Genomic DNA, 15,574 nt, shown 5'->3' on the forward strand with positions numbered 1-15,574 from the left:
ACAAAGACGAATGACACTCACCACATTGCTGGATTCAAATTTTGATGAAAAGTTTCAGTTACTTCAACACACACTAAAATTTCAAAAATATTGCCAAAACTCTGAATTATCACTCATACAGAGATGGACCACTTGACCAATTAGATCCATGTCAATATTAATTCTCTTACTGTCTTCAGCTCAACTGATAATACATCCTTTTATTGTTCATGCCCTTTCATGTCCTTATATAGTTTCCTTCTTAATGTATTTATGTTAATCACCTTGACCACGTTCTCAGGTAGAATGTACCATAAATAAAGACCATAAAACATAGGAGTGGAAGTAAGGCCATTCGGCCCATCGAGTCCACTCCGCCATTCGATCATGGCTGATGGGCATTTCAACTCCACTTACCTGCATTCTCCCCGTAGCCCTTAATTCCCTGAGACAACAAGAATCTATCAATCTCTGCCTTGAAGACACTTAGCGTCCCGGCCTCCACTGCACTCTGTGGCAATGAATTCCACAGGCCCACCACTCTCTGGCTGAAGAAATGTCTCCGCATTTCTGTTCCGAATTGACCCCCTCTAATTTTAAGGCTGTGCCCACGGGTCCTAGTCTCCTCACCTAACGGAAACAATTTCCTAGCGTCCACCCTTTTCAAGCCATGTATTATCTTGAACGTCTCTATTAAGTCTCCCCTTAATCTTCTAAACTCCAATGAATACAATCCCAGGATCCTCAGCCGTTCCTCATATGTTAGACCAACCATTCCAGGGATCATCCGTGTGAATCTCCGCTGGACACGTTCCAGTGCCAGTATGTCCTTCCTGAGGTGTGGGGACCAAAACTGGAGACAGTACTCCAAATGGGGCCTACCCAGAGCTTTATAAAGTCTCAGTAGCACAACGGTGCTTTTATATTCCAACCCTCTTGAGATAAGTGACAACATTGCATTCTCTTTCTTAATCACGGACTCAACCTGCATGTTGACCTTTAGAGAATCCTCGACTAGCACTCCCAGATCCCTTTGTACTTTGGTTTTACTAATTTTCTCACCGTTTAGAAAGTAGTCCATGCTTGTATTCTTTTTCCCAAAGTGCAAGACCTCGCATTTGTTCACGTTGAATTCCATCAGCCATTTCCTGGACCACTCTTCCAAACTGTCTAGATCCTTCTGTAGCCTCCCCACTTCCTCAGTACGAGCTGCCTGTCCACCTAACTTCGTATCATCTGCAAACTTCGCGAGAATGCCCCCAGTCCCTTCATCCAGATCATTAATATATAATGCGAATAGCTGTGGCCCCAACAATGAACCCTGCGGGACACCGCTCGTCACTGGCTGCCATTCCAAGAAAGAACCTTTTATCCCAACTCTCTGCCTTCTGTCAGGCAGCCAATCCTCAATCCATCCTAGTAGCTCACCTCGAACACCATGGACCCTCACCTTGCTCAGCAGCCTCCCGTGTGGAACCTTATCAAAGGCCTTTTGGAAGTCTAGATAGACCACATCCACTGGGTTTCCCTGGTCTAACCTACTTGTCACCTCTTCAAAGAATACCAACAGGTTTGTCAGGCATGACCTCCCCTTACTAAATCCATGTTGACTTGTTGTAATCAGACTCTGCTCTTCCAAGAATTTAGAAACCTCATCCTTAATGATGGATTCTAGAATTTTACCAACAACCGAGGTTAGGCTAATTGGCCTATAATTTTCCATCTTTTGCCTTGATCCTTTCTTGAACAAGGGGGTTACAACAGCAATCGTCCAATCATCCGGGACTTTCCCTGACTCCAGTGACTCTTGAAAGATCTCAACCAATGCCTCCGCTATTTCCTCAGCCACCTCCCTCAGAACTCTAGGATGTATCCCATCAGGGCCAGGAGATTTATCAATTTTAAGACTTTTTAGCTTTTCTAGCACTATCTCTTTTGTAATGGCAACCATACTCAACTCAGCCCCCTGACTCCCTTTAATTGTTGGGATATTACTCATGTCTTCCACTGTGAAAACTGACGCAAAGTACTTGTTAAGTTCTCCTGCTATTTCCTTATCTCCCATCACTAGGCTTCCAGCATCAGTTTGAAGTGGCCCAATGTCTACTTTTGCCTGTCATTTGTTTCTTATGTATTGAAATAAACTTTTACTATCATTTCTAATATTACTGGCTAGCCTACCTTCATATTTGATCCTCTCCTTTCTTATTACTCTCTTTGTCATCCTCGGTTTGTTTTTGTAGCCTTCCCCATCTTCTGATTCCCCACTGCTCTTGGCCACTTTATAGGATCTCTCTTTTTCTTTTATAAATTTCCTGACTTCCTTTGTCAGCCATGCCTGTCTAATCCCTCCCTGGATAATCTTTCTTTTCTTGAGGATGAACCTCTGTACAGTGTCCTCAATTATACCCACAAACTCCTGCCATTTTTGCTCTACTGTCTTCCCCGCTAGCCTCTGCTTCCAGTCTATTTTTGTCAGTTCCTCTCTCATGCCCTCATAATTACCTTTATTTAACTCTAACACCATTACATCCGATTTTGCCTTCTCTCTTTCAAACTGCAGACTGAACTCTACCATATTATGATCGCTGCTTCCTAAGGGTTCCCTTACTTTAAGAAAGTATGTACCTTAATCTGATCACATTGAATGAAGTTGTGGCAAAATTGCAGCTTATTTAAAATTTATCACTTCAAATGATGGCATGTAACTGCCATTCACCGATTAGATTTTTCTATAAATCAGGCTCGTATGCTTTCACAATCTTTTTTTCCCCAAATGACATTTGCTAACTATGGTACAGATTTTTACTTGACTGTCATGAGTGTATTGCTGCAAGGCCAACAATTTATAGCCTTTCTCCAATTATTCCATACTGAAGGATATGTTCAGTTATTTCAGAAGGTACTTAAGAGTCCACTGCATTTCTATGAGTCCAGAGTCATATAAAGGCCAGTGCAGATATGGGTGGCAGATTTCTTTTTGGAAAGGGTGTTTGTCAACGAGATGAGCTCTAAAACAATCCAATGTTTCCAGGTTTATAGCAAAGGAGATAAGCACTGTTGTGAAAATCTAGGTCATGGTGTGTGAGAAAGGATAGTTTTTAAAATGTAACCTAATTTTATGAACTGAATTTTAGCTGTAGAAAATGAATAAATATATCTAAAGCAAGTTAGTGCATATTATATTTAAGTCTTAAATTAAAGCTTAAAAACTTAGTGCCACCCTGTCTTAAGATAGTAACAACTAGCTAAAATGCTGGGCCTTGAGATTGCTAGAACACCTAAAGAAAAGTAAGTTCAAAAGATCATCCATATTTGTTTATGGAGGACAAGGTAGAAGAGATAGAGCTTTAATACAGCAGATAGGCTGACTTAGCAAAAGAGCTGGAGACATAACCACTACAATATGAAATAGAAGTGCAATCCAAAGAGATGCTGACTAATGAATTAGAGCCAAATTAGTTTACAAAATTAAATATCCCAAAATGTTATAAATCCTCTTCTTCAGATCAATTAGGAAATTGTAAACAAGGCATAACTTAAAGATCAATTTGAAAGTAGCTCAGTGCAGCCTACGTTGTTGTGGATAATAAAACAAAGAACTGTGAATGTTGAAAATCTGAAACATAAACAAGAAGTGCTGGAGAACCTCAGCAGATCTGATATCATCTGTAGAAAAAAAACCCAGAATTAACATTGAGTCCGGTGACCCTTTGAAGGGGTGAAACTAATTTTGTTTTTCTCTGCACAGATGCTGCCAAACTTACTTAAGTTTCTTCAGTACACACTGTTTTGCATCATCTTGGAGATGGGTGGAGCTTAGAGAAGTTCTCTGGTTTCAATTAGGACACAGTTTCTGAGAGTTGGGTGCAGGTGGTTTATAGCTTACTGAGAGAAGATAGCCAAAGTAAATGATAGCAACCAGCAGATTTGCTAAGTAGTATTGAAAAGTATGCAGAATATGGATTTAGTTGCCCATAGTCAAGAGACTGTGAATGGAAACTTTACTTCTAAAGAATAGCTCAAGTAGGGGACTAGAGTATATTTATGGATGGTACAAAGAGAATTAGATAATTTTAAGATTGTCAAGTCTTGAGAATTCGTGGAGAAAGTTAGTAGACGACTTCATTGCATAACACATTTACAAGTTTTGAGTTAGCAATTCTTCCCTTAATAAAGCTATGCTGACTATCCTTATCGATCCTCCTTGTCACTTCCTCAAATAATTTAATCAAATTTGTAAAGTATGACCTTCCCTGAACAAAGCCATGCTGACTATCCCTGACTAGTCCATGCCTTACTATGTGACAGTTTCAGATTTCTCAGGACTGATTTTAGATTAGATTAGATTACATTACATTACAGTGTGGAAACAGGCCCTTCGACCCAACAAGTCCACACCGACCCGCCGAAGCGCAACCCACCCAGACCCCTACATTTACCCCTTACCTAACACTACGGGCAATTTAGCACGGCCAATTCACCTGACCTGCACATCTTTGGACTGTGGGAGGAAACCCACGCAGATACAGGGAGAACGTGCAAACTCCACACAGTCAGTCGCCTGAGGCAGGAATTGAACCCGGATCTCCGGCGCTGTGAGGCAGCAGTGCTAACCACTATACCACCGTGCCGCCCACAATTTGCTCACCAAAGTAAGGCTATCTGGCCTCTAATTGTTTGACATTTCCTCTGTATTCTTTTTACACAATGGAACCACACTTGCATTCCTCAAGCCCTCTGGCACCACAGTCCTCTAGCGAAGTCTGGTAAATAATCTTCAGAGCATTTGCTATTTCCTCTCTGCCCGCCTTCAACATCCAAGGGAGCAATCCATCCAGCCTTGGTAACATACCCACTTTCAAGGATTCCAACTCATCTAACACTTCCTGTGTCGACAACACCAAAATTTGTTGGAAAATATGCTGTGAAGACACAAAGAATGTGCAGACAGATAGATAGGTTGTGAGAGCAGACAAAGAATTGGCAGATGGTGTATAATGTTGGAAAATGTGAAATTGCTCACTTTGACCAGAAGAATACAAAAAGCAGACTATTAAATAAGTGGAAATTGACTGCAAAACTTTGACGTGCAAAGGGATTTAGATGTTATGGTGTATGAATCACAAAAGGTTTGTATGCAGATCCAGCAAATAATCTAGAAGTCTAATGGAATGCTACCCTTTATTATGAGAGGCATTGATTATGAAAGTAGGATGCAGTGGCTCAGAGACAGGGCATTGGTGACAGCACAGATTTAATGCACTGCAGTTTTTGTCTCCTTACTTAAAAGGATGATGTAAACACATTGGAAGTGGTTTACACAAGGCTTGCTAGATTCTTATGAGGATAAGTTAGACAGGACAGGCTTACTTTTACTGGAGTTTAGAAGGGTGAGGGATAACTTGATTGAAACACACGAGACCATGACTGGTTCTGTCAAGATGAACCTGAAAAGAACATTTCCTCTTGTGGGCAAACCCAGATGTATAGGAAACTGTTTAAAACTACAGACGGCCCTTTTCTGATAGAGATTGGAAGGAAATATTTGCCTCTGAGGGTTGTGCAATTTTGGAAATATTCTACCTCATAAGATTGTTGGAGGCAGGGCCATTGAATGCTCCTATTTTGCATCTCAAATTTTTTCCTCAACTCTGATCCAAGATGACTATTCCACTTAAACTGCAATACCCTAGACAATTTTTTTGTGAAAAGCGGACCTTAACAAAAATACATTCTTTATATACTTTCTTTTTAGGTTTTGAAAAATTTCAACAATTGAAGTTTAAGGAGACACTTGTTTTTTAAAAAATTTCTAATTTAATCTGGTCTGAACTAATAAAACCTGACATGGTACCCTGTCAGCATGCAAGCCTCATAACTGTCAAGAGGCTTCTTATTTCAACAGTTTTACAATGTACAAGCAACAGTTTAAAACAGGATTTATTTCTCATCCCCTGATCCACTTGAGAAGGGGATAATGCGTCACCTTTTTCCAACTGCTGCAGTCCACATGTACAGAACTGTGAAGGAGAACTTCTAGGATTTGGATCAGTGGTAGTTATTTGCTGGGGAATCAGGTGGTTGTTTTCCATTGTGCCTGCCGTCCTTGCTCATTTGGGTAGTAGGTGATGAGGTTTTGAAAAAAGTTTGTCAAAGAAACCATGGCAATGATACATACTCCTGCTACCATGCATTGATGGTGGAGGGAGTAAATATTTAAGATGGATACAGTACCAATCAAATGGATTGACTGCTCTTCTGTGCGTCAAGCTGTCTGACATTTGCTGGATCTGCACTCTCATCCAAACAACTCATCACATTCCTGATTTGTGCTCGGACTCTGGGAAGTCAGGATTATTCTGTCTCTGATGCTGAAGTCCTGTGCATCATCTGCTCCCTTTGGGAAACTGGATTGAGTTACATAGTTGTAATATTCACATTATTCTATCAAAGAAGATAACCTATTCTGAAAAAGTAATTTCTTAAAAGCCATGCCATGATCATCATGTGATACAAGGATTCATTAACTGAATCTTCAATCAACACCGATGCACCAACAGCCTGAGGACCAATGTTCATTTCAAATTCCAACAGAACCACTCCTCTTCAGAATGCATCATAGCCTTGATTCAAGCTATTGAATCAAGAGCTAAACACAAGAGAGATGAGAACACCTGCCTTGACATTTACAATATCAACACAGCTTTAACAAAACTGCTGAACATCCAACTTCACCTTCCTGCCTCTCTGCATGTTGGTATGTAAAAGTTTCCACTCCTCAAGTGGTTTTTTTCCCTTCAATGTTATTGGTACTGAAAAATCTACCCTGAACTACTCAGGCCCTTGCAGTCTACAGCCCATTTCCAATCTTCCTTTCTTGCAACCTTGAAAGATTGTTACAAATTAGATTTTTTTTAAAATTGCATTATGTTTGAACCCGTATATGGTTTCCAACCTGACTGAGCTCTACAAAAGGTTGGCAGTACAGAAGGCAAACATTCCTAAAAAGGAGAAAAATAGCCAAAGCATTTTGTCTTGCACTTGTCAGGAGTCTGATGCAAGAAAACAAATTTGAAAAAAGTTATCAATGCAGTGCTTGGGAAAATAGATGTTTGTTCCCAAAATGAATAAAAACTAACCTTCAGAAGATGGGCAAAGGGGAAACAGTTATATCAGACAGGTCTACATCTGTCCTGCGCTCATTGTCACTTGTCTGAATCTTTTTAGTCAGGGTAGATTGCCAGCCATAAACATAGGAAGTATCAAAAAATACTCAAGCAGAGGACAGTCCTTATTAGATTGCAGTGATTGCTAGGTGGCTATTTTCTTCAGATGAAAGATTGACTAGAAGGGGAGTACAAAGAACCAGAAGAGTTCCCTAACACTTCAACAACTGAACAGGATGCAGCTTTCACAACTTTGATGAGTTCAATACACTCTGCCAACTGCGTAATCATCTTTTGGCATCAGTAAACCAACCACAATTATCACGGGCTGTAGTTTATTTTTGTCTAAAGAATGCCTAATATCTGCTCCTTAAACTCAAACCATTCAAAATTTTTTTAAATAATCAACTGCCTAGCAATGATCACGAACTCCCAAAATCTAAGATCCTTGACATGCTGCTCTGGCAACATCAACACTTATATCAGATTTGTTATTAATTATGGTAAAACAGCCAGCTCTACGTCATCATCTCAACCATTCCTGACCAATCCATTGACTCTCAGTACCTGTCTATCTAATTCAGTCCTGAAGATGAAGTTCACATATTTTTCTCCAAGATATTGGATTCCAACTTGCATTCACACGTAGCAGCAACAATTCACCAGCAGTCAAAGGTTTAAACATCAAAAATGTGTTTACCTGTCAACCCGAAAGGCAAAGTTGGTCCTCCATCATCTTCAGACTGTTCTTCATTTTCCTCATCCTTTTCATTCTGTATCACTAAGTCATCAACTTCATTCACCTCCAGGTCACCATCCTCTTTTGGTTCAATGTTCTTTGGTTTTTTAATTTCTACAGTAAAAGAATAAAACCCAAGTTGGATTATTGACAGGTGCATTAGCAATACTAAAGCTTAGCATCTTTGCCTACACTGTAACTCCACAATACAATGAAGCTCTCTCCAAATACAAAATTAATCTGTAACAAGAGGCTTAAATATCCCGATTCTGGATTCTAAACTATTAATTTCTGCAAACTGTGTGATATAACTAAAATAAACAGTGAGTGTCATGGGCCATGTATTAGAATCTTCAAAATACATAAGGACAAAGTACAATTTTTTCCCTGCAAGCCCCAAATTGCCCTGAAACACACACTCATGGGGGTGACCAATGGAAGAAAAGTTGTCTTTGTAAGCTGAATGGAAGCAGAGTGAGAAGTACTCCTCCAATTAAGGCTGGCTGTGTCATGTGCTTGCTGCTAATAGGTTTACTGGTAAGTCACTTGTGATTGGAAAAGCACAGGGTGGGAAGGAGGGAGAGAAGTAAAGAAGAGATAAAAGGTTCAAGCTCGTCAACGGAGAATTACTTGGTTGACTGGAAGCTGGAAAACTTGAAATCATTCAGGTAATTATTTACTCTCAGGTGAATGTGAAATCTCAATGTTCTAGTCTACTTTAAGGCTGAATATGTTCAGGAACTATACGTGGGCAAGATTGTAATGGATCCTGCTGCAATGAACACTGATAAATTTAGATTTGAGTATTCAGTATTTCTAATTCATTTATGAGATGCAAATGTGACTGGCATCCCAGCTTTATTGTCTGCTTCTTTTTGCCTATGAGAAGATAACAATGTGCTGCATTCTCGAACGGCAACAGACAATTTAGTGTACGTACCCCATAATTCTCTTAAAGAGGAGGTCTCAAAATTTTAACCAGTGACACTGAAGGAATGATGATGTATTTGTAACTCAGAATGGTGAGTGGTTTGGAGATTCCCATGGATCTACTTCTGTTGCTCTGCTAGATGGTAGTGATCGTGGGTTTGGAAGGTGCTAAAGAAACTTGCTTAAATTCTGCAGTATATCTTGTAGATGGTACACGTTACTACCAAGCGTCAGTACTGGAAGGAGTGAATATTTGTGGATATAAAGCCAATTAGGCAACCTGCTTTATCCTTGATAGTGTCATTTAAGTACTGTTGGATCTGCACTCATTCAGACAAGTTGAGCGTATTCCATCACTCTCCTGACTTGTGCCTTGAATATGGTATATTGATTTTGGGGAGTCAGAGGATGAATTAGTCACTGCAGGATACTTAACCTCTGACTCAATCTTATAATCACATTATTTAAACATCTAGTCTAGTTCAGTTTCTGGTCAATCGTAATTCCTAGGTTAATGTAGGTCTGACCTAACAAAAGAGTAATAACTACCGGTGTTAAAATATTCCAGCTTTTTGGATGTGTGATGCAATTACATTAGATGGAATCTTATAGTAATTGCTTTGTGTCGAAGTGCATGATTGTCAATTTTTGTTAAAATGTCTGTTGTTTCATGCCAATTTAACTACGGTGACATCTAGGAAATTCATTTTCCCTGTGTGCTGTGCCTTTCAATGTAATGCGATTGATGATTGCAGACATTCATGAGTCCCTCTACTACTACAGTGAGGGACCAAATACTTCTGTAATTGTGTTGATATATAAGGTAATGTTACCACATGACTACTACCTAATAAAGGAGTTAGCGAAATGAAAAGTGTATGAAGAATGAAAATGTGGCTTTCAAGGGGAGACCATAAAAAAAGTGCCCTATTGTATAAAAAAAATCTCATTTTCCCAATCAATCAGTTATGAATCTCAGTAATACAGAGTATCAATTTTGGAGGATGAAACACCATGAAAATCAGGAAAATGTTTTTATCCCATCACTTTTTTGTTTTTAAAAATTCAGCAACGAGCTTCCTTTTGCTACCAATATAGAATATGACAATATCATTCTACATTCTTCCTTAAGTGCCCCTAATATCTGTAAACATACATAATAATTACATTAGATAGACAAAATAAACCAATTGAAATCTAGTGTAATTCTAATAATTTAAAGTTTCTTTTCATCTAAGTTGTGAGTTAAACCGATCAACTGCACAATATCTACTCCTCAGTGCTCAACAGTGGGATATTATTTAAAAAAAAGCTTTGTGCTAAATGTGCCTGTTCTTAATTCATACAAACAATTATTGTTGTATTGCAAAGTTGACCAATTCCAAGTTAAATTACTTCCTCATTCTAAAACTTCAATGACAAAATTATTTTGAATTTCTGACAAAAAAAAGAATGACATGCTGTTGAAGCTTTGTCTTGTACTCCTCAAGACAGCATTACCAAATTTCAAAGAATAAGAATTTATATTGCACATAGTATACTGATTGGTCGCCATGTGGACTGATTGCGTTTTGGAAATGGCCTGATCTGACTGGTTGAGAATTACTAACTTAGACTGACATGAACCGCTTGATCTAAGGTGATTAAACTCCTTTCCATTTTTTGATTTGATCCACGTGCTTTTATCTTGCCTCAACACATGATTCCACCAAAAGCAATACTATTTGAAACATATCTTGACTGTAAATTCAGTTAAACATAAGTGTTTAAGCAGTGCAATTATGCCTAGCATAACCAGATTTTACAGAGTATGTAATCAGTGAAACTGTAATGACAAAATAAATTAATTTTTAACAATGGATGCAAATTTGGAGCCATCGGATCTACTATAACGCATGACCACACGACCCGACTCAACTGTGAGTTAACAAAATTGTTTGTTAGAATTGACAAGGTGTAGCAGTTTGCCAGAGATGTATTTCAGTTTGTCCCCCAGGTTTGCTGCAACCACTTAGTATGGGCTATGCAAGACACACAAGTGATATCCCTGTAAGCATTATCTTGTATGTAAATGATTACGTGACTTTTTTTTTGAAACAACTTGTGCACTTGATATTAGTGTTAACTAGAATAGCAATTATTACTCATTTAATTGGCTAAATTGAGTGACTTGCCGAAACCAGTCTGAGCAACTTTTCCAAATGCATGGTGAAAGATTTCTTAATTACAAAATTATAATAGGCCTACATATCAAAAGTAACACCATACCCATGTGCTCAGTGGACATTGCTAGCATATTCACAATGTGCTGATCTAGGAAGCCAAAGACACTTATGCTGCATCACTGTATCCTAGCAATCTACACATGCTGTCAGTACCCGAATCTATATTAACTGAATTTATGAACATAAGATACTTGTACAGTTAATTTCAGCTTCAACAACACCATTTACCTGAACACAAGCCATGGAATCGCCTTTAAATAGCTGTTGCTAACACGTTTATCAGTTCCAAAGACACTTATTTCGTTGGAATGACTCTTGCTTCTTGCATACTTCTGATAGATAGGTAATACATTTGTTATATTTCAATCTGCAGTCTACACATACATGCCTTAATGGGCTCAATTTCATATGTGAAATGGAGCTGTCTAACAAACTCCCTTTCTGTATGTAGTAAATGAGAACTCCACTGATGGAGTCGCTACTATTTTACAACAGAACATCCCAATTTCTGGGGCCACAAGCTCCAAGCTAGAAATGGCTGCCATGAAGCTTGAACCTCAGTTAACAGCAATGAACACCATTTCCTTGAACTGCACACAACTGCTCTTATGCTCCACACATTATGATTGGGGTGCTGATGCAGATCAAAGCACTGAATTCTGGCTCTGGAGATAGATATTGCACATGGATCTAGGTTATCCGCGCAGAAGAAGAAGAGATAGAACACCTGTGAGTCCCTTCTTAAATCCTCTGTTGTTGAAATCACGGACATGGCTTAACTAAGAGCTCTTTGGTGTCCAATTTCTCTCCAAAAAAAAAGGAACAAGATAGGAATTTAAAAGTTCCTAAAGGTCAAACACTTTGTCTCTTCTTCAGGCTCTCAGTTCCTCAATACCAACCTGCCTCATGTGGTAAATTTCAAGCTGTCAAACAGAGTTCAGCGGGGAAAAATGTTTGGAAAATACAGGCCAACCATGAGCTCATCTTCATTGGTTAATAAACACTTTACAATTCCTGCATCGCCATGAGCTACAAAATTGGCGTCACTGGCAACCTCATATAGGGCCTGAACATTTGCACGTGTTAATGTTTCTCATGTAGCATAAATGCCTTTTTCCCATTGAAATCTGGTGTTCTTGGAATTCCGTCCTGTTGAATACAAAATGATAAGCTCCACCAGCATATATTTTCACTAAAACACAAGTTGTACTCATGTCTGACAAGCTATTGCACATGTATTACTGAAGTACTCAAAGCAAAATTACCAATTTCCTGAATGTTAGTTGCAAGCTTTCTTTTGTTTTTCTTGATTTTTGTCACTGATTTTTGTTCAGTTTCATCCTTTATAAGCTTTTGTTCTTCCTTCAATACTTCTGGCATGATTTCCTGATCAGTTGTTGACTCTTGTGGTTTTTCATTTTCCACATTCTTTTGTTTGACCACTAAAAGAGAAAATGTAATCTGTTTATATATAGAGTCCAAATTCACACCATTTTCATGTAGAGTTGCACACAGACTCTGACCTTTTACTTGGTTACAGAATCTAGAATTCTAACTAATGAAACTAGAATTTAACTATAAATGAATCAACTCCAAAAACAGTATGAAAACTTGCATTGCACCTTTCATGATCTCATCTCATTCCAAATGACTTCACAGTCCATTTGCTTTTGAATTATAGTCCATGTTGCAAAGTAGGAATTTAGCAACATGCATAACAACAGCCAACAAATAAGAGAAATCAGAAGGTCACCTGTAGATTTGAAAACAAGGTCAGAAAAGAAAGTTAAGATTGGTTAGCAAGGGACACAGGTAGGAGGTGGGCATCAGTGAGAGATTTAGGGGGATGGAGGAAGGAATAGGAGATAGAGGGTAGACAAACAGGAGACTAGAAGATCACAGCAAGCCAGGCAGCATCAGGAGGTGAAGAAGTCAATGTTTCGGGTATAACCCTTCTTCAGGGCTGGTGGTGGGTGTAAGGGGAGCTGTAGATAAACTAGGGGGAGGGTGGTAGGTAGGTGAATAGGTAGAAGGTACAACCTGATTGGAAGGAATGAATCTGGTTGGTAGCTGGAAAGAAGGGTCGATCAGAGGAACAGAAGGGAGAGAGTCAGGGGATGGGAAGGGAGGTCATTTGAAATTGGAGAACTCAACGTTGCGTCCTCTAGGCTGCAGGCTGCCCAGACATAAGATGAGGTGTTGTTCCTCCAATTTACAGTCTGATTTGCTGTGGAAATGAAGGAGACCAAAAATGGTCATGTCCGAAGGAATGGGAATTAAAATGGGCGGTGACTAGGTGGTCAGGTCGGTCCCAGCAGTCCTGGCTGAGATACTTACTCAGTCTCACTGATGTACAGAAGACCATATCAGGAGAGGTCCATACCACACTGCAACAGGAGTGAACTAATTAGGCCCTTGAGCCTGCTCTGTCACTGAATGAAAAGATGGTTGATCTGAGGGTTGATGGGGCAAGGTGGGTGAATTGGGGGAGGAGAGAGCAAATGCAGGAGCAACTGAAGAGTGAACGGTCGTGTGGGGGGGGGGGGGGGGGTGAGAGCTGCTCAGCAGAGATTGTATACAATTGATTGTAGGACCCTGGACAGAGAGGCCTCAGGGGTTCAGGTGTACAATTCTATGAAATTTGTGTCATTTTATAGTTAAGAAGGCATTTAGTATGCTTGTCTTAGAGTATCGAGTTGGGACAGCTCATTGAGATCATAAGAGATGTTGGTGAGTGAGGCCTCTTCTGGAAGTAGTGCGCACAGTTCTGGTTGCCTTCTTATAGGAAGGATATAATTAAACTGGTGAGGGTACAGAAAAGATTTGCCAGGATGCTGCTGAAAAAGGAGAGCTCGAGTTATAAAAATAGGTTGAATTTGCTGGGACTTTGTTCATTGGAGGGTAGGAGGTTGAGGGATGACTTTGTTGAGGTTTATAAAATCATGAGGGCATAAATAAGGTAAATGACAAGGGTCTTTTCCCTAGGTTGGGGGAAGTGCAAAAAGGAGGATATATGTTTAAGACTTAAAAAGGACATGAAAAAATTTCATGTGGCTGAGGGGCGACCTTATAGAAGTTTACAAAATCATGAGGGGCATGGATAGAATAAAGTCTCTTCCCTGGGGTGAGTCCAGAATTAAAGGGCATAGGTTTAGGGTGAGAGGGGAAAGATATAAAAGAGATCTAAGGGGCAACTCTTTAACATGGAGAGTGGTGCGTGTGTGGAATGAGCTGCCAGAGGAAGTGGTGGAGGCTGGTACAATTGCAACATTTAAAAGGCATCTGGATGGATATATGAATAGGAAGGGTTTGGAGGGAATATGGGCCGAGTGCTGGCAGGTGGGACTAGGTTGGGTTGGGATATCTGGTCGACATGGATAGGTTGGACCGAAGGGTCTGTTTCCGTGCTGTACATCTGACTCTATATGGAATGAACTGACTAAGAAAGTGGTGGCTGAGGGACAGTTTCAACGTTTAAAAGACACTTAGATAAGTTCGTGAGTAGGAAAGGTTTGGTGGGATAAGGACCAAGTGCAGGCAGGGTGAGATTAGTCGAGTTTAGGAACATGACCAGCGTGGACTGATTGAACCGAAGCCTCTGTTTCCATGCTGCATGACTCTGAGAATGACGGAGCCGCTATAAGTTTAAACTTACTCAGATTGAGATTCTCGGCTGTAACTCACCCCCTCTACCCGCCTCACACTCACTAACCTTCTTCTCTCGTCGCTAAATTGATCTGTTTAATTTTGGCGTTTTTCTTCTGTAACCTTTTGCGGATAATTTTCATCTGAAGATCCGCCATTTTAGCGCACCACGTGAAAGATTAGGACCCACACCGCTGGGGTGACTATGAGAATGCCCGCTAACAGGAAACCACCATCATCAAATCATCCCATTAAAATAAAGTCTCTGCTTGTACTCAACGATCTTACTCACGGAATTATACTCCTGAGGTTTTTCAATAAGATTCAGAGTCGGACATCTTGGCGACCTTTTGAGGCAGCTATAAATTGCACATGCGCAGTAATGAATCGGTGATTGAGGAAGTAATTTTCAATCGATTATAAAACAGTGAAGCGTTTACGGTGTGGGGCTGTTCAGTAACGGAGGGGACTCGCTGTATAAATGGTTTATGATTTCGAGTATCTGCAATACAGATTAATTTGTGGAATCCAATCTATTGTTGCATGTGTGTTACAAGTGCATTATTTGGGTTTCATTGTTAACTTATAGTCATACAGCACAGATACACGCACTTTGGGCCAACCAGGTTTCCGAAACTGAACTGGTCCCATTTGCCTGTGTTTGGCCCGTATCCCTGTAATCCGTTCCTATCCAGGTACCTTCCCAAATGTATTTTAAATGTAGTTGTACCTACCTCTACCACTCCCTCTGGCAGCTGTTTCCATTTATGCACCACCCCTGTGTGACAATGTTACCCCTCAGGTCCTTGTTAAATCTTTTCCCCCTCTCACCACTGAGCCTATGCCCTCTTGTTTTGGACTCCCCTACTCTGGTGAAAAGTCATAGA

The 15,574-nt window shown here is 39.9% G+C and overlaps 1 protein-coding gene across 1 annotated transcript in view; it reads right to left on the minus strand.

Moving 5' to 3' along the window:
* The window catches only part of ddx18 (DEAD (Asp-Glu-Ala-Asp) box polypeptide 18), a 42,973-nt gene extending 28,104 nt beyond the window's left edge, over window positions 1-14,869 (minus strand). The window contains exons 1-3 of the mRNA XM_072579620.1: window positions 14,755-14,869; window positions 12,308-12,484; window positions 7,849-8,001 (exon numbers count right to left, since the gene is read on the minus strand). Coding sequence (XP_072435721.1) covers window positions 7,849-8,001; window positions 12,308-12,484; window positions 14,755-14,845 — 421 coding nt within the window. The 5' untranslated portion in view covers window positions 14,846-14,869. The remainder of the gene's footprint in view (window positions 1-7,848; window positions 8,002-12,307; window positions 12,485-14,754) is intronic.
* Window positions 14,870-15,574: the final 705 nt, after the last annotated feature.

The sequence above is a fragment of the Chiloscyllium punctatum genome, chromosome 10 (genome assembly GCF_047496795.1).
Source record: "Chiloscyllium punctatum isolate Juve2018m chromosome 10, sChiPun1.3, whole genome shotgun sequence".
NCBI lineage: Eukaryota > Metazoa > Chordata > Chondrichthyes > Orectolobiformes > Hemiscylliidae > Chiloscyllium > Chiloscyllium punctatum.